The sequence below is a fragment of the Peromyscus maniculatus genome, chromosome 7 (genome assembly GCF_049852395.1).
Source record: "Peromyscus maniculatus bairdii isolate BWxNUB_F1_BW_parent chromosome 7, HU_Pman_BW_mat_3.1, whole genome shotgun sequence".
NCBI lineage: Eukaryota > Metazoa > Chordata > Mammalia > Rodentia > Cricetidae > Peromyscus > Peromyscus maniculatus.
Window position 1 is genome coordinate 66,986,198 of NC_134858.1, and position 20,093 is coordinate 67,006,290.

A 20,093-nucleotide genomic window follows, 5' to 3' on the forward strand; every position below is an offset into this window, starting at 1 on the left:
CTGAAGTCAGCAGGGATCAGGGCTGGGAAGACGGCTCAGCCGGAAAAGAGCTGTGGCCCAAGGGTAAGAACCTGAGGTCTGTCCACAGTTCACGTAAAAGGTTTACTGGCCAGCCAGTCGTGTCTGTGACTAGACTGTGAGCTCCAGGCCAAAGACAGAGCTTGTCTCAAATATCAAGGTGGTCCACTCCTGAGGAACAGCATCCTCGAGACTGACATCTCCCACATTTGATGCACGTCAATCACAGGCACACACAAAGAGATGGGAGATATGATGAAGAACCATTAGGACCAGGAGAAAAGAGAGAGACGGAGTGTGCAAGGAGGGAGCTTAGAGACAGACCTAGTGTGGAAGGTGTTCTGGATTCCCCTGCTAGCCTGAGGTCTGATGCATTGTGGGCAATCACACAGAAATATAGTGACTCCCCCGGAAAAGCAGGCTGAAAAGAAACAATAAAAGCCAGAGAAGCAATTGGTCAAGGGAATGAAGGGAAAAACAAAGACAAAAACTCAATAACCTACAGTTAGGAAAGATGGCAGGAGATCCTGGGATGTAGTGAGCACTGAAGTACTGCTGACTGGGGGAAGGAGGCACCTCCTGGCCTCACCTCTAGGTCTCCCTGACAGCTTGGAGGCCACCCTGGGGCTTTGGTTTTCAACTGTAGAGCAGTTTCAGGAGAACCGCCCTCCCTCCCCACGCTCCCCCATCTGGCGACCAGAGGTTAAACTAATATGTCTGCAGACGGTCATGGAGAGCTGGGTGCCAACAGCCTAGCTCGGGGGAAATCCAAATATATGTGTCTTGAAACAGTTCTACCCTCCATTACCTCCACACCTAGAAGCCTAAAAGCAAAAGAAGTGAATTGGGCCAGCCAGTCTGCCGAAATCTTAATAACCCAGGGCCAAGCTGAGCACTGGGCCCCATACCCCAGGAGTAAAAAGGGGCGTAAGGGGAGTCTGGGGAGGTGGTGGGGCTGTCAAGTAGGGCAGGACCAGGCCTGGGCAGCGTTCCAGGGAGGGTGAGTCACCCGGAGCAGAGTGGGAACAGGCCTGGGAGGGGAGGGGAGGGGAGGGGACGGAGGGGAGGTGGGGCGGCTCTACGCAGGGAGGATGGGCGGGTATAAAAGCCCCACCCAGCCCAGCCGGGCCGCTCGGCTTGTGGGGAGGCTCTCAGCACTAGGCGCCCGGCCCAGGTAAGTGGGGCGCGCCCGGTCGTCCGCTATGGCCTCGGGGTTGCGGGGTTGAACCGGGAGCGGGCAGGCTTCAGCGACGGGGACCCTGGGGGGCACGGAGAAGGATCTACCCCACTGGGCGATCTGCGGGTCTTTGAGATCAGAGTTGCAAAGTGTCCCGCGTGGGGTCGTGACACGTCTCTTTGCCTACCACGCCTGGGGGTGCAGGGCAGGGGTGGAGGGGCCGTGCTTCCCCTTGGGGTCCTCTGGGAAGCGGGGAGACCCCGTGTGGGGCGGGGAGTCGAGGGGCACGGCATTCCAGACGTGCTAGGTGCCAACGGGGAACTGGGTGTGGCCGCTGGGGAGCCAGCGGCCCAGCAGTGAGAAAGAAGTCTGTGGACTTTCCCCCTCCGCCTGTCCGCACTGCCTCTCCCTCTGGACCATAACTCCTGCCATTTCAGGTGAATTTCCTGGCAACTGACAACCGTGTATTTGTGAAGTCCGAGCGGGGTACAGGGGGAGGGCCCCGGAGGCAACAGAACTTCGGGTCTTGAGTACCCAGTGTCCTCCTTTACCCATAAAACAATCTCAGCTCAGTCTTGGTCGCAAACTCTAAGATTGCCTGGCAGGACAGCGACTTGATTCTTTCTGAGGAATTTGCCACTCGCTAAAAGAGTGCAGAAGGAAGTGTCCCCGGTGGCTCTATGGGGAAAGTTGCTTCGACTGCACCATGATGCCACCGTGAGTCTGTTGACAGGGTCTCTATAGAAAAGGGTGTGGCTCCTGGGCCGCAGGTTCCAATGCTGGCTCGGAGGGCTGCGGTTCCAGAAGTTTATCTATAAAAGTGGTTTCCGAACTCTTAGCACCACCCACACTGAAGGTTCCCTAAAACAAGTTCATTCAAAAATAGATAAGAAAAGCACACTGAAAGCACAGCGTCGTACAAATCAAAAAGCAAAAAACTGTTAGCTTGAGACATAGCGGTAATCTCAATACTCAGGAGACTGAGGCAGCAAGATCCTGAGTTTGAATCCAGCCTGAGCTACATAGTGAGACTCCCCCTCCCCCCCCCATTTCAGAAAAAAACTAGAGCTGATGATCTGGCTCGTTGGTAGAGTACCCTAGTAGGGTACACAAAATCCAGGCGTCATTCCCAGAACTGCTAAGAGTTACTCATTTGTGTAGTAATTTGCCATATCCAGTCCCAGCCCTTAACAACCACCATAAACTCTTGGAATCCAAGGACCCTAGCCTGTAACACACAGGGGTAAAAAAGAAAAAAAAAAACAAAACAATAATTTGCACTGTATCTGAGTGCTGCCTAATGGCAGGAGAGAGGAGACAAGATGGTAGATCGAGGGGTGGTCTGTGGGTAGGAAGAATAAATCACTGATGTGCTTTCCAGGTCCCCCTCCCCCCCCTACTTAGTTTTAAAGATCGCCTTCATTAAATCGTGTTAATTGAAAACTTGTGTCTTTGCCCCTTCTCCGATTTCTTTTCCCTTCCACCTTCTGGCAGTCTGTGTCCCTGGATGTGGTACGTGGCTTTGGAGACTTGTGCGGTCCCCTCCACACCCACTTCCTCCTCATTTCAGTGTGGGCTGCGCCCAGCCGAAGCCTGTGGGTCTGAGTCAGGGAACGTGAAGATGGCAGATGGGTCTAGGCAGAGCCCTGTCCTCTTCCACCGAGTGGGAAGCTTCCCTTGAGTCCAAGGGTTTCTCCAGAAGTGCTCTTCGCCTCTGCTGCAGCGGGGGGCGGGCTCCTAGGTGCATCTTTCTGTTGAGGGTTTCCTGTTTGGTGAGGTAGAGGTTCAGGAAGTTTTGCTAGCTAGCCAGGCAGCACTTAAAGCTTTAACTGCGAGCTTGGGTTTGGGCTGGTGCCTCAATGTTTCACATCCTGTGTCTTTGAGCTATTAAAGTACCCTATTGATTAGCATTAGGCATGCAGTCTTGGTCATTGGCTTCCTGGCTAAGTTCTGATTTAAGTAGTTTTCCTGGCAAGGCAGGCACTCTCCTAAATTGCTATTGATTTTTGAAGGCTGTGGTTTCTCCCGGCACCTTTGGGCCTGGATTGATGTGTGTGAGGGTTGATGGGAACTTCTGCTCTAATTCTTGGCTTGTACAGGGTGCAGGGACCTGTTTCATCAGAGGAGAGTGGATGTGTTACAAAAGGAGTCTCAGGCACTACGGGCTGCTTTAAACATCCATTTGTCTTACACACTGTGCTTTAGGGACCCACTGTGTCCCAGTGACAGTTACAGTACTAAGGACACAGCGGTGGACTAGACACACATATACATGCATATGTGTTCACCGTGCGCTTGCACACACAAACACAGGCACGCAGTCCTTGCTTTTTAGATTTTGAATCTATTGGGGAAAGAAAAAAAAAGAGAGAACAGATCAGTGAATTAGTTGTAGAGAGAGCAATTTTATTTGACTAAACTAGTATATGTCCTCACAAACCCAGCTGGGCTTCCTCTGCCTCTTCTGAACAGTTGTTTCACAGACCTGGACATGCAGCTGAGCTCATCCCAAAGTAGTGTCTAAACAAACTGGATGTAACCTGTCCGTCAGAATCAACTGTGAGACTTGAGTACAAGTTGACTGTTCTCTTTCTCTGCACCTACAAATAATCCCCCAAGCCACACCCTTCTCTAGTCTGGCCTGCCACCAGAGAGGAAATTCCAGTCCTTAACAGACATTCTTTCCACCCATTCACAGTTTGGTGTGTTTTTCCTTTGTTACCAGAGGCAGTCTCCATCTGTGTTGCTGAGGGGACTTGGGATTCTGGGTGGTTCCACTGACATGATCTCCAGATGTTCCCATTAGGGTGCACATTGACGCTTTTTAAGACGTCTGAGCTCAGACCTTCTTAGGGTACCCATCGGCAGCACCCAAGTGGTCTGAGTTCAAATCCCAGACTTGATGTGGACACTCTAACCATAGGGAGTGGCCATGACATGGAGCCATTTCATTATGCCCTTTGTCTCCTGGCCACACCCGGAAGACACAACTCAGAGGAGTTACAGGCCACGTGGTTCTCCTGCCTCCCTTCGGCTACCTCTTTGCTGTCTGTCTCTCTGCTCGTTCCTGTGGATGCTGTGGTTCTCATGCTACCCTGTGGCAGAACTAGGACCAGAGCATCCAGATAATGTGGAGATGGGGCTGGGTACCAGCTACTTATCACAAATGGGAAGAGGCTGGCCTAACATGATCTGCCAGACTGTCTGAAGATGTTCAGAGGCCGGGATTGGGAGCTCCCAGGTCTGAATGAGTGGAACTGGGCCTGGATTTTAAACATTCAGTTTTAGGTGAAGAAAGGAAATTGAGAAAGGAGACTATGTTGGAAAAGAACAAAATAGACCTGAAACTTTAAAGACCCAGTGTGTGACCCATTCCAACTTGCCATTGAACCATCTAGCACATTCCAGGTACCGTCAGACCTCTGAGTCAGGACAAAAGAATAAGTCATAAGCCCCAGGGCTAGACGGTATGGAAGGTGTCCTCTGAACACTCGACTCTGGCCTTTCACAAATGCACAAAGAACAGCAGGAGGTGTGGGCACAGAGGGTGTTTGAGAAAGGCGATATCTGTCATGATTGGCTATAGCTTCAAGTCTCACTCAGATGCCCACTGACCAAGATGGGGTGCTCCCGGTAGAGGGACAGATAGTCCTGAGCATCGCTGAGAGGAGAGTTAGTGGTCTAGCCTGACTTTATGTGGAGAGGGCATGCGCAAGTGTGCATTTGTGCACCCATGCAACGACGGTAGTGAAGGACTGAGAGTGTGGTTCAGTGGGTAGAGTACTTGCCTAACACGCACAAGTCTTCAGTTCCATCCTCGACACCACATTAAATTGGGAGGCAAGAGGATCAGAAGTTTGAGATCATCCTGGGCTGTGTCATGAGACTGAGGCTAGCCCGTGTCTAAAGACAGAGAAGGGGAGGAGGAGGGAGACAGAGAAGAAACCACAAACTTACACCGGGAGGTAGGTTCAGAGTGTAGGGAACTGTCTTGTACTTGAACATTTTTTCTGGCCGCTGATCTCTGTTGGAAGCCTAATATGTGGGCCATAAGACACTGAGATTGAATTATAGATACTCAGGCTGCGTTTCCCAACCCTGAACGCGTCTCATGCCAAATGACATCATTCTTCCACGTTGGTCTCTTTCCACCCACTCCAAGTCTATCAGGAGGGGCTCCCAAAGCAAGAAGTGGCAGTATCTGTAGCTAGCAAACAAATATTGATTCAGATCAGACAGCCAGAGGGACAGGCTAGAGCAAGCGCTGTAGGCGCCTCTTGCTGAGTCTGATCAAGGCCATGGGCAGAATTCCAGGAACCCTGGGGCTTGACTTGGCCCTGTGACTCAAGCATTAATCAGAACCATAAAATCAAGGGGGAAAGTATGCGCCTTCAAGAAGGTTCTGTTAACTAAAGATGATATGGGGGGGGTGGAGGGGGGTACAGTGGGAACTCCCTCCCCATCACTCACTCATTTTTTTTTCTTCTTGGTTAAAGTCCCAATGTGGTTTGTATGCTGTGGTGTCCAGCAACTACAGGAAGGGCTGTGGTGGGGAAACCCAGCCCTCCACATTCCCACCCCAACCCATTTTGACTTTAAAATCGTGTTTTGGAGTCCTTCCATTTCCCGATTGATTCATCGTGGTTGCTAGGCATCTGTTTTGGGGTAACCCAACAACATGCTGTGTCTTCAACTACTCTCCAAGTGGGTGTGTCTCTGAAACTGCCTGGTTGGATTCTCTACAGACCAGCCCTGTCCCAACACGCCCTTGGGGGTTTTGTGCGGAATAATATCTGGGCTTTCTTGAACTAACACTTTTTAACTCAGTGAAATGTATTTTTGCTGGTTACGGCATTGCCCGTGAGATCCTTTTCTCGGACTCTTTTGCAAACATTTGTGTTTCACTTTCCTTGTAGAGAGAGGTTAAAAACAACTTCATTTGTACTTTTTGGGCTTTGCTGTAACTGCGTTTTTTGGAAACAAAGCAATAAATTTAATAAGATCTAGTTATTGGGTTTTTTTTTTAAAGCAAAACCATAAATTATTTGTAAAACTGATCATCTGTTACACGAAAATGACCGGCAGATTCCACCGCTGCCATGCTTTGTCTCCTGAGAGAGGACCTTGTGCAGAGAGATTAAGTCTCCTTTATTGTGTTCAAGGCCACAGGAGCCAGTCTGTTCCCTTCACTTGGGGGGAGCTGGGACAGCCCCCCTTTTCCCACCAGTGTGGGGTGCTACTTCAGATTGGCTGGAGGGGGTGTGGCTTTCAGAGTCTCCTTGGACTGGGCTGGTTTCTTAAGCAGAAACACCTGCCTGAGAAAGGTTCCTTTTCCCAGTGCAGCCAGGTCCCAGCCCGCCCTGGGAACCAAGGCCCTGGCACAGAGTGTTCTCATCAACAGATGGCTCACCCGATAGTTCTTGCTGGTATGCAGGTTGAAACTAGTCGGTCAGCTGGGTGAGGTTGAGGTGCTAGGAAGAGAGATGCAAATCTGGGGAGCAGAGTGCCAAAAAGAGAGGGTGGCTCTGCTCCTAAGGCATCCTGAGGTTTTGGTTTTTGTTTTGAGCTGACGATCAATCGAACCCAGGGCCTTGTGCTTGCTAGGCAAGTGCTCTACCACTGAGCCAAATCCTACCCCGCATCCTGAGTTTTACATTGTGGAGTTAGGAGTTAATTCAGGGAAGAGCCTCTTCATGGCATGTAGACTAATTTTTGGGTTTTTAAATTTTTTTTTATTTTTTGTTAAGCCAGGATCTCATGTAGCCCAGGCTAGCCTTAAACTCAATATGTAGCCAACAATGAACTTCTCATCCTCCTACCTCTACCTCCTAAGAGCTGGGATTGCAGGCATGTCCCTCCACACATGGCTTTTGTAGATCTCTTTTTAAATCTTGTGTTTTGGTGAACAGGTAAATAGGAGTATTGGGTCTAATCAGTGGCTCTCACACCTACCATTTCTGTAACCAAACTTAACTTTGCAGCACTCATTCAGGTCCGTGGATTTGGGGCTTCCTAACAGACCTATCCCCTTGTTTTCATGAGGTACACTGGGGATGTATCCTGCCCCAGTCCCCTTCTCCCTCCACCCCTGACACGTTCCTCTGCCTGGTGACTCACCTCTCTCAGCGGACACATAGAGGCCTCACCATTAAGCCCTAGACTGAACCACTCTGCTTCCTTGAATTTTGTGATACAATCTCTCCGTTGAAGAGCCACTGGGGTGAGGTCTAAAGGGTCTAAAGGGCAAAGGCAGAGGACTCAAAGGTCCTGGGGTACAGCCCTGTCCTGCTGGGGACCATGGCTAGTCTCTTAAGTGTCTCTTGTACAGTGTATTGGTTACTTTCCTGGTTGCTATGACCAAATAGCTAACTACAAGCACCTTGAAGGAGGAGGGGCTTATTTCAGCTTACAGTTTAAGTGCATACAGTCCATAATAGCAGGGAAAGCAGGAGCTTGAGGAGGCAGCTGGTCACATTGCACGTACAGTCAAGAAGCAGAGAGAGATGAATGCTGCTTCTTAGCATACTGTTGTTGTTTTTGTTTTTTTTTAAAAATGCAGTCAATGACAGAAGCTTGTGGCATGGTGCCACTCACATTTAAGATGGGCCTTCCCATTTTAATGGCCCTAAACTAGGAAATCCCTCACAGAAACACCCAGAGGTGTGTTTCCATGGTAAATCTAAATCCACTCAAGTCGACAGCAAAGATTCTCCATCACAGGTGGGGAGCTGCGGCCGAGGACGCTTCGTCCCTTGAGTACAGTCTCAGTGCGCATGGACTCTGAGTCTGTAAATGGCCTGACCATTACCAGGATCTGCAGACCTCACCAGCACTGCAGAGACTTTTCCGACCCCAGGAGTCGAAACACACTGACCCAGTCTCATTAGTCAAACTAAAGTTTTAGCAGTCATGGCGAGAGCTCACTGTTTGTTCTACCAACTAACCAGTCCTGTGAGAAACTGCACAGCCAGGGGATTGGATGGAGTGGAGAAGCAAAAGCCATATTTTATTTCTAAGCTAAAATAGGGTTGCCATTAAACTTGCATGAGCTAGGAAATATTTATGGATATGGGCACTTAGATAATGCTTGTTGGTCTCTGTGACTTTGGCGTTATTATGATATTTTTGGACATTCTGGTGCAGAAAGGTTGTAATATAAATGTGACTTATATTAAAAACTGTTCTTAAGTGCATGTTTGGGGGCTGGAGAGATGGCTAAGTGGTAAAGAGTGCTTGCTGTGCAATAAGACCGGACTTCAGATCTCAGCACAATGGTAGCAAGGGTGCAGGAGAATTTCTGGGTTGCTGGCTTTCCGCTTACTCCAGAAAATGCAAGCTTTGAGTGCAGGGAGAGAGACCCTGCTTCAAAAGAAAAAGATGGAGAGCGGTAGAGGAGGAAGCCAGTGTCCTCTTCTGGCTTCTTTGTTTGCACACAGATGCATGCACCTTCTAGTACATCCTTATGAACACACAGGTACATTTGAATACACACACATACACACAGTCTGTCACCTAGTTGTAGAAATATATATTCTTAATTTGTATAGGGATCTGAGACTTGGTAGGGGAAATGAGACAAAGTATACTTCCAGCTTTGAGTCATATGAATCTATGTGCTATTCCAATGCTTTTCAAATGGAGAGCACTCAATACTGAATGAAGGAAGGAATTCCTATAGAAAGGCTGGGGAGAGCTGTGTGGAAAGGGGACTCTTCTGACCTTATCAGAGCAATGCCAACATTGTGGTGACTTGCAGAGTGCCATAAAATATAGTGAGAGCCAAGTGTGGCAGAGTACACCTGTACTCCCTGGCAAGAAGATTGTGAGTTTGAAGCCTGCCTGGGCTACATAGTAACATCCTGGCTTTTTGTTCTCTCTGTTGTTTGGTGTGCATGTATGTGTGCATGTCTGAGGGTGCAGGTATGGCTGCACATGCATATGTGTATGCATGCACGAGGGTGCAGGTATGACTGCACATGCATGTGGAGTTCAAAGTTTGATGTCATTGTTCTCCTTGATTGTGTTCCACTTTCATTTACTGAGGCAGGATCTCCTGAAGATGGAGGAGCTCTCCCATTTGGCCAGACTAATGAGCATCTTACTCAGAGATCTCCTGGCTCTGCCACTGGAGCACTGGGATTATACCCACCTGGCTTTTAGATGGGTGCTAAGTATCTGAACTCTGATCCTTACACCTGTGTGGCCAGTACTTTATCCACTGAGCATCTCCCCCCGCTCCATGACACGCTGTTTTTTTGGGGGGTAGAGAGGGAGGTGGAGAGGGGAGGCGTAAGAAGGACAGGAGCCAGTTTGCTACAGAGAAAGCCTGGTCAAGGAGCTCTTTAAGTACTAATCCTTTGTGGGGAATGGATAGAGGGAGGTGGGGCTGGGTCCTGATGCTAATCTTGGAAGGTTATGCTCCATTGGAGTTAGAGGAAGCACTGGCCTTAATTTCTAACTATCTGATGAGATCAGATGGGGGATTGAGTTGGTAGGAGTAGGGAGGGCCAACTTGATGAAAGAGCAGATGATTATAAATGCTGGCGCAGAAAACAAGATTTGTGGGGCTTCCAAAAAAAAATCCCTCTTATTTGTCCTCTCAAGGTGTCGAGGCTGGGGGAGAAGAATTAACGGGAATGGAGAGTGTAAAGTGGTACATCAGATTGCCTTTGATCTGCACAGTCCTGGGGGGAGGGCTCCTGTGGGCAGCTGTCTGCAGAGCAGCACTCAGAGCCGGGAAGACAGTCTGGAAGAACAACTCAGTAAGATCTTGCTGTGCCACTGGGGCGGTCAGCTGGTGGTTTTCATTTCTTTCATTCGACTTTGCATTTTAATCCCTTAGTCTGGAAGCCCAAGAGGTAGACGATAACTGCTCTTATCTGCTCTAGAAACTCTCTGGCCTTGTGAATCTGATGGGAGCCTCCGGCAGGTCTGGGCCCAGGTAGAATGGAGGGTGCTCTCGCCAAGGAAGATGTTAATTTGTCTGAATAGGCTGTGGAAGAGGCTTTGGGGCCGAGATTGGACTGTGGCCTTCTGGAATTCTTTTAGCTCAGCACCCATATGTAGAATGCTGTTTTCCAATTATCCTATGTAGATATAGAATGTGAGGAGCATATGCAGTCTCTCATTTCCTAGTAGTCGCATTCAACAACAGCAAAGGGCCAGTGAGATGTCGTAGCAGGGAAAAGGCACTGGCCACCAAGCCTGGCAACCTGATTCAGCGCTTGGGACCCACATGATGGAAGGAGAGAGAGCCGACTCCCACAAGTTGTCCTCTGACCTCCACGAGTATGCCACAGCATGCACATGTGCACACATACACAAGTAAATACATAAATATAATAATAATAGCATCAGGGGAGGAGACTGGAGAGAGCTTAGAGGTTAAGCGCTCTTGGCGTTCTTACTGAGGACCTGAGTTTGGTTCCCAGCACCCATGTCAGTGGTTTATAATCACCTGAACTCCAGTTCCAGGGGATCCAACAACCTCTTCATGCCTCTGTAGGCACCCACACACCACATGCATGCTATTGACAAGTGTGTGTGCACATGAACTGGTATATACACACACACAACACAACACAACACAACACACACACACACACACACACACACACACACACACACATGCTGTGCTCCACCTTTATATCTTCCCGACCTTGGCAACCATTCATCCATCATTTACAGCCTCCATAGAGCTTCCTCTTCTAGAATGGCCCTGTAACTGGGTAACTCAGCCAACCATGTGCAGTATTTTAGCCCAGCTCCTCTCAGTAATGTGCATTTAAAGTTCCTCTGTGTCTTCTGTTGGGATTGAGAACTTTTTAGCACTAAGTAATAGTCCATTTTTTTGGGGGGGGGATGCACCACATTGTACTGATAGAGCAAGACTTTTTACCATGAAGAATGACATGGGCACATGAAGGACATACAGGGGACAGCCAGGGGAGAAGAGGCAGTGAAGGAGCCGAGGGACTGGAGGTGATACAAACGTTTTCGATGGCTTTCCTTTTTGTCTGGCTTGAAAGGCTTCGGGGGGCGGGGGTGAGCATCTTGCAAAAGTACATCCTGACCACAAATAAAGGTGACTCTCCTCTCTCTGACCTCCTACCTTCCACAGCCTAGAATTCACTTAGTTCAGAATGTTCCTGCGAGCTGGCAAATGGCTGTGTCATATGTTGTCTTCAAAGCAGTTTTATGAAAACACTGAGGCAAAGCGAGCTCCTTGAAGAGAACAGAGAGCTTAATTCCCGCAGGCACCAAGGGCACTGCTAGTGCAAATGCTGTTGGCAACCTTTTCGGGGTGGGGTGGCCATGTGCTGCGTTTCCCTTTGGGGTGATTATGTGGAATGACCTGTCTTGTCCTCAGCAGGAGTCACTCTTGGTGGTGGGGGCTATCAGTTCCAACAACTTAGTCCACAAATAGGTTGGCCATTCATCAGTATGGCAGTCCTGAATGATGACTGATAAAATGTAGTCCATGGGAGACGATGGCATTGCAACTGTTCTAAATCTTAAATGCAAGGTCAGCCCTCAATGAGATGTCTTCATATCAGAAAGTTGGTCTATCTGCATCTTATGAACAGTTTAATAACTTCTTTGCGTGTGAGCGCACATATCTGTGTGCATGGGTGCACTTGTGTGTGGAGGCCAGAGGTCACCATCAGGTGTCATTTCTCCTTTGGTGGTCCCCACCTTGTTTTCTGAGTCTTGACTGGAGTCTTGCTGATTAGACTGAACTGGCTGGCCACTGAGCCCCAGAGATCCATGAGTCTCCCAGCTTTTTTTCATGTGGGTTCTGGGGGTCAAACTAAGGTCCTTATGCTCATGAGGTAAGCTTGTTATACTCGAATCCATCACTCAGCCTCAGCATCTTATGAGTACCCCTGGGGGAAATGGTTGTGGGACTACTATTAAACACGTTCCTTTGGGATCAGGCCTCCATGGAGCCGCTGTTGATCCCAGTTCCTGTCCTCCTTACTCTGTGAAGTCACTTGAGAGTGACACACAAGTCATGGCAGTTTTGATATGCTTATCACTTCTGATGGAAGAGCCCATCCTCTGTTTGAACCAGTGGTGTTGGCCACAGGAAGCTTTTAGGTTTTGCATTCACAGACCAGACCCACCAGGTCCTGTTGAACCAGAGCAAGAGATAGACCAGTTTAGTAATCCATCCCCAACCTAAGGCACACCCGTCTCTAAGCTTTAATTTTCTCAATGATAAGACTGAGAATCGCCTGCCTGAGAAAATACTTTGCTTTAACAGCCTCCAATGCAGTGGTCCAAGAAGACATTAGTGTGATGAGTTGCTGTGCTTGGGGAAAAGAAAGCCTCCTTTATTGAGACTTTGTGGTTGTTTTTTTTTTTCAGTTGTTTTTCAAAATGTCTACTGTCCACGAAATCCTGTGCAAGCTCAGCTTGGAGGGCGATGTAAGTATCTCATCTCTCACTTCGTGGGCTTTTGCAAATTGGACATCTGTTGAACTGTGCTCTGATCTCCCTGTATACACAAGGAAAATGGGGCCATAATTCAGTCATTATTAGGTGTCTCCCCTGCGCCCCGGTTCCTTATTGCTTTAACCGTTCCTAGCAGTTTCATTTGAAATAAATGTCATGGTGCTAAAACCCTTTTTGGCATCGGATGGAACTTGGACAGCATCATGAAGGAGGAAATGCCTGGGATTGTACTCTGCCGGGCTTACTGCATGAGTGGTAATTACTGCTTTGGTGACATGCGAGTTTTCAATGTCAGGCCTTGAGGCTTTATTTATCATAAGCTTCAGCCATGCCAAAAAACAATTCCAGTGTCTTTTAGGCTTCTTAGAATGTTTGGAATATTCTTGTAGGCAATAGCCTATGGCTATTATTATTATTATTATTATTATTATCATCCCACTGAATCCAGTTGGTGCTGCCCATGTGTGCATGAGTCTGCCTCCACTGGCCTATGGGTAACCTACCAGTGAGCGCATCCCCAAAGTAAAGTGCCAAGCAGCCATCATCTCCAGAGCTTCCTCAGGGTGGGGTCTCGGAGCCTCTACTTTTCTGTTTCTAACCTAGCACCTGGGAAAGCTTTCTACAAAGTAAACCAGAATGTATCTTTTTCAAAAGGATGATTAGGTAATTAATCCTAGGGCTTTTTCCGTTGTTGTGTTTTGTTTTTCTTTTGTCCATGAGGAAGCTCAGAATTAAACCTTGTCTTTTAAAGAGCCACTCAAAAGACAGGCGACAACTTGGGTCCTGTACTCAAACCCGTCTTTGTCGTCTGTGGCACCTGCTGCCTTAACGTGCAAATGAATGGGCCTGCTCGCGCGCACACAGACCGTGTGCGATATTAAATAAAGCCTGTTTGTTGTTTCTTTTAAATCTTGCCTCGTCTCGGAACTTGGCCTGCTGTTAGAGCCTAGACAAGCCCTGCTGTTATATAATTTGTTTCTCCAACAGATTTTATCTAACGCCTTTGATAATTAGATTGTCCTTGGTATCAAATTTCACGAGAAGTCGCTCTGGCTGTGGCCAGATTGGCAGAGTACACGCCTAGCTTAGCTTGCGTGAAGCCGTGGGTTCCATCCACAGCACTGCAGAAACCAGCTGTGCACACCTGTAATCTCAGCACTTGGGACATGGAGGCAGGAGGAGGAAAAAGTTCCCAGTATTCCTTGGCTATACATCAAGTTTGAGGCTAGCCTGAGACCCTAAAAATAAAAGTTGCGTGAGAGAGCTCTTCAGTCAGCTCTTGAAGTTTCTCTACCCTAGGAGTCCATGTGGAGGGATGGGGCTCAACTCGAAAATGGCCTGTGTTGCCCACTATTGTGAGGGAAGGAAAGATCACGTTTGCCTAATAACTTAATTTCCAGACAAGTGGATTTTATAGATGTCCGATTATCCATTTCTCTATGTCTCTAGGGCAACCACAGAGCCACACCCACCTTTCTGCCACTCACTGATATGATGACAGACTGTCACCTGACCAGTGAGCCGGGTGTGATGTGGATGCACGGCCAGCTACCTGCCCTTGTCAATAAGTGACTGGTGGCCCTGTCAAGAAGCTGAACAGGATTTTCCTTAGATTCCTGCCCAGTTTCTGTAGCTACCGAGAACAAATCCAGAAAGCATTTCCAGAAAGCACTTTGCTTGAAATTTCCTTCACATGTCTGTCACTTTGTCAGGCTCCCCAGAGCGTCCCCTACCTGAGCCACAGGTGTCCAACCTACAAAGCCATAGGCCACATGCACCCCGAGATTGGTATGGATGGGGCCCACCACAAAATTATACTTAAAATACCAGGGGACATTATTTTGTAGCTCAGTCACCTCCTTGGTGAGCATGAACTTTGTAGACAGTAATGTTGGGCCACAAGGATGAGAACATGCCTGAAAGTGGTGAAATGAGGCAAGGCAAGCTTTGATAATACACTTGTGTTTCAAAATTATGAATATAAACCCATTTGGCCCCATTGAACCGATGTCTGACCCTGAGCTTCGAGTTCTAGTTTTTCCCGAGGGACGCTTGGGAGTGTGGATCTCAGTTGCTCCCTTGTGACCCTTCACTAGTGACACAGTGGTCACTAGTGTGACCCAATGGTGTGGGTGCGGGGCTGGCTCAGGAAATCTGTGGGTGAGGAGACCGTTGACATCACCACGGTCAGCTGACTCTTCACGGAAACTGCCCCGCGGTTGGTCATCCTCATGTGTCACCTCCCTGTATGTACCAGGGAGGCCGTGAAAGGGGGGCATTGCAGGGTGCAGGGCCACTGCGTAGGGGATGCATCAGTGATAGACGGCTCAGGACTGCCCACCGATCCAAGCCACATCACTCCTACCCATGGTTTGCCCTTCATTTGGGGCCAGGCTGTCCCAGCGGGAACATTTCAGAAGAGGAGGGAAGCTAAAGGCATAGGAGAGAGAGTGGAGAGAGGAGTAGGCCATTGTCTTGGGGGTTGGCCAGAGATTCCCGTTGTTCATCAGCTCAGGAAAGTGGTGGGCTCTGACAGGCACCCAAAGAGGAAGGACTGTTGAAAAGACAATAAGGAAAATGTGCCAGGCAGAGCAGGAGGCAGGGGCATCCCGGAGAAGGCAGAGGAGGGCACTGACGAGGAGGGAGAGGAACAGGAACTTGTCACCGTAAAGAGGATGTGGCTTGGCTCGCACCCACCTTGATGCCACCAAGACAGTGACAGCCCAGACCTGGAGAAAGTCCCTTCCGCAGCACAGCCCATAGAGGCGTGGGGATGAGTATTGCTCATTAGCTTATTTGTTGATTTGTCTTTATTTGGGGGTCAGGACCTCATGTATCTATCCCAGGCTAGCCGGACACTTGTCAATGTAGCTAGGAATAACTTGGAACTTCTGATTCCCCTGCCTCCACGTTCCCAGTGCTGGGATCACCCTTCCCCACTCATATGCTGCTGGGGATCAAACTCCGGGCTTCCTGCGTTCGGGGCCAGCACTCTCCCAACGGACCCACATCCCCAGGCCCGAAGTCACTGTTGAATGAGTTGCACTCTGGGCAGCACAGGCCTGCAGTAACACTTGGCAGTGCACACTCATCTTCCAGACATTTCCGCAGTTTTAACTTAGTTCAGATTCTTGCTAGACCAGATTCTTTCTCTTCAGAAACTTGAATAGATGCCGGTCTCAGATCCCTCGCTTGGCGCCCAGTGCTTTGAAGCTCTCACTACAAGTGAAATGCAGAGTAGGAGCCCGGTGTGGTCGAAACTAGTGGAACCTTTGAAGAGCAACTCTTGTGGAAACAAGTTTTTCTCTTTCTTCCTTTTTTTTAAATATGGTCTCATGTAGCCGAAGCTGGCCTCAAACTCCTAACGGAGCCGAGGATGACTGAAGGTGTGGGCTACCGAGCACAGTGTCTGTGGTGCTGGGAGATGAAAGTCATGGCTTAGGCTATGCTAGGCAAGTACTCCACCAGTTCAGCTCCATTCCCAGCGTCAAAATGAACCCCATATAAAAAAAGACAGCTGGGGTGTGGGAGCCTGTCAGCGCCCACTTACTTGGCATGAGAGTGGTTAGAATTCTTGAGAGACCTGGGAGTACCGAGTCTGGTCTCCGGGTGTTCTTCCATTGAGAGGATTTGCAGTGTGTTATTTGAGTGTGCTTGTGTTCTTCTCTCAGCACTCCACACCCCCAAGTGCCTACGGCTCAGTCAAGCCCTACACCAACTTCGATGCCGAGAGGGACGCTCTGAACATCGAGACGGCTGTCAAGACCAAAGGTAGGCCGTGCGTCTGTCTGTCTGTCTGTCTGTCTGTTTCCTCCTTGTCTGGGCGGCCTCGAACTCATGGTGTAGCCGAGTCACAACCACCTCTGATTCTAGCGCCAGAGCAGCAGATGCCCTCTTCAGGCACCACAGTCGTATGTGTACACACACACACACACACACACACACACACACACACACACACACACTCACACATACTCTACATATAATCCATTTTCTTAAAACAATTCCTCTTTCACACACCATAGGGCGTGATTCTTGCGATTTCTCCATATACCTTTGCAGAAACACCCTAGAGGTTAATAGTTAACTCGTTAGACAAAGATGTTCTCTTCTACACGCTGAGCACAAAGGGAGCTTTTTATCCCTGCGTGAGAAAGCTCTCAGCCCGCTGGAATGTAAAGACTGCACAGTTGATCTCTAGCCACACAGCTGAAATGCTCACGTCAATAAAAACACTCCCAGGCCCTCCCTGAGTTAGGGGAAAACACTATAGTTCCCAGGCGAAGAAAGCCCTGAGGGCTGAAGCATGGGCTCCCACATTCCCGTGTGGGCAAGCGTGGCTGACATCACCACCACCATCATCATCATCTTGGTCGTCTTCACCAATATTTATTAAGTGCTTATCATGGGCAGATAATGCATTGAGCCATTCTGGAGCGTCCTGCTTAGCTGACCTTCAGATTAATTTCTGATGCCATGTGCCATTCCCATTTTACACATGGCACCACGGAGGGTTAGTTAACACGTTTCATGTCTCTTGGTCTTGGTTCAGACTTGGATTTGAAATGGTTCTGCCCATCCCCCGACCCATGTCACAGCCCCCAGCTGTTAGGATTAGATTCGTCACTTTGTCATCGACCATTTCCAGGCATGAAAGGCAGTGTGTGGTCTGATGCTGTTGCTATTGGATATGCATCCCAGTTGTGGTCCAGCATTAGCGAGGGCACCTGTTTCTTCTTCCCTTTAATCCATCCAACCCCCAGTATTAGTGCTCAGTCAGTGCTGCAGTTGGAACCACTCTGCTGTGTGTGTGTGTGTGTGTGTGTGTGTGTGTGTGTGTGTGTGCCAAGTGGTTTTGGTAAGTAACAGTTTTCGTAAGTCGGATGCTCTTTGCAATAAAAGATTTAATATGTATTGTTTTAAGTCTATCTTGCTGATGTTTATCTATCAATATTGACAATTTAATATGCTCATTTTAACATTCATTCACCTTAAACTTGTCAGTTCTGCAGGAAAATGGCAATAAAATGTAGTATACCGTATGTTATTATGACAGCTACAATATTTACTCAAAGGGGGGGAAAACAAGGCACTGGTGACTTATGAAGCTATGAATTATTGTTTCTTATGGTTTCAGTGTATTTTGTTTCTGTGTTTTCCAAACTTTCCATGATGGTTATGCATGGCCTTTCCAGAGACAGGCAGGATGAGTTCATTAAAAACATGCCCCCGATATTTCAGATAAGTAACACCACTTAGGTAAGGAGCCGACAGGAATCTGGAGTGATTAAGACACCTTCACCTCAGATGCTTTATCAGGAGCTGGCGTTGTCGTGACATCAAAGGAAACAGGGCAAACCTTGAATGCTCATAGAAACGCAAACCAGGGCTGAGGGATGGCTGTCTGCTCCCTAGTGAGTGACCTTGCACCTGATGCAGACCAGGCGAGCTGGCCTCTTGCGGGCTAGTAAGAGCAAGGAGAGGAGGAGCTGGGATACACTGCCTGGAACAGAGTAGCTGCTATTAAACATGAGGGCTGGGCATGGGATGAAGCTGGGCATGAGGACAGTTATTAGGAGGGGCAGAGCGGTGGAGATCTGGCTCTGGCTCTACCCTGGTAACTCTCTCCCAGCACCTGGGAGAGCTCACCTTTGGGCATTCTGGTGGCTCCCTGCCGCCTCTGTTACAGTTTCTCTTCCTAGCTTTATCTCCTGTTCCATACCGTGTCCCTTAGCAGATGGTGCCTCTGCTTTTGCTACTCCAGAGGTGTATGACTTCTTTTATCCCTGAGTCCCTAACAGTTGCCAAGCATGGCTCTACTCCAGTGTCCCCCTTCCCCGCGCCCCCCAATCATGGTCTTGCAGTGTAGCCCAGGCTAGCTCAAGCTCCTGATCCCTTTCCCCTTGTTGCCCTACTTCTGGGATTATAGCTGTGTAGAGTCGATCGCCTCCCTGCCTCCTGTCTTCCCACTCCACGCCTCCATCATAGTCCTTGCCACACTATAATCACACTTGCTGCCCTCTAAATCAGTCTCCGCTTAAGTGGTTTTACTTATTAGCCTTTAACAACTTTGTTTATTTTTATTTTCTGTACATTGCTGTTTTGCCTGCATGTGTGTCTGTGTGAGGGTGTTGGAAGCCCTGGAACTCCAGTTACAGTCTTGAGCTGCCAAGTGGGTGCTGGGAATTGAATCTGAGTTCTCTGGAAGAGCAGCCAGTGCCCCTAACCACTGAGCCATCTTTCCAGTCCTCTTAACCTTTTAAAAATGCCCAGGACCATGAGATTGTGTGAGGAGGTAAAAAACCCACATCCTATTCAGAAGATGCACGGGTCTCAGAGCACGGGGGGGGGGGGGGGGGGGACAGATACGTTTGCGGGACAGGAAGCAAAGGTTCATTACAGAGGCTGGGTGTCACCCAGAAGACCGAATGGTCCCCGTGAGCTTTGATCCATTTTCACCGATGGAATTTAGCTCACTCTCGGGATCCAGCTTTGTTTCTAGTTGGAGGGATGTTGGATATGTTTTCCTCACATTACTTGAACCCAGTGCAGAGCTGTCGTGAGTTTACTCCCTGGCCCGAGGTAGACCGTGCAACACCTGACGTAATTCATGTCTAGTTAGAAGCTGGGTTAGGCCATGCAAAAGTCGTGATATTGCTTAATTAACAAGAGGTTTCTGAGACTTGATCCGTAGGAGTCTCGTGGTCTAGAATGGCCTTGGGTTAAATATATACTCTGGGGTGTTCAGCACAGCTGGGATTGGTTTACCATATGGGTCCAAATAACTAGAGAGGAAAGTCAGCTAAATTAGAAAAGGATGAATCTCGGCTCCATGAAATAGATGGTAATTAGCAGCAGTGCAGCCCTGGAGTTAAGCGCTGGTGCCAACGAATCCGAGCAGCTTTGGCGTCTGCAGAGGGGAGGGCGGGCTGGGAGTTGCTCTATTATTGCCAGTTTTGATTCGAGCAGTATTTGTGTTCCCCGGAAGGGCGAGGCCCCCCTCCTCATGAGCGAGCCCAACTATAGAAGTGAGGTTCTGCGCTTCTTTTCTCTTGTATTTTAAAATAGAACTACCTCAGGTTCCCAGCAAGGCCGCAAGACCGCCCTCCTATGCACCGGAGAGTGAGCCAGGACCGGGAATTTGGGTTTCACTTGCACGCCTGGAGGGAAATGCAAGCAGCTGAGCGCAGCCAATAAGAGAGTATATTCTCCGAGGGTGCCAGGAGGTGTGTTGGCCGGGGACCAGAACCTCTTACTTATAAGATGGGGGAGGTTGAAGAAAACCCTGCCGCTGTGAGGCACACTCCTGGGGAAGGCCTCTGGAACTCCAGGGCCATCCCCTTCTGCTAGAAGGGAAGCTGTCCACTCCTCCTTTGTGGAGGCCTGCCCCTTGGGCTTCAGGGTCACTGCAGACCAGCCCTCATCTTACAGCTCTTCTCAG

General features: G+C 49.0%; 1 protein-coding gene across 1 annotated transcript in view; it reads left to right on the forward strand.

The window, feature by feature from the left end:
- Positions 1-1,123: 1,123 nt before the first annotated feature.
- Positions 1,124-20,093, forward strand: part of Anxa2 (annexin A2) — a 40,653-nt gene continuing 21,683 nt past the window's right edge. Inside the window, exons 1-3 of the mRNA XM_076576593.1 lie at positions 1,124-1,191; positions 12,568-12,625; positions 16,324-16,423. Coding sequence (XP_076432708.1) covers positions 12,578-12,625; positions 16,324-16,423 — 148 coding nt within the window. The 5' untranslated portion in view covers positions 1,124-1,191; positions 12,568-12,577. The remainder of the gene's footprint in view (positions 1,192-12,567; positions 12,626-16,323; positions 16,424-20,093) is intronic.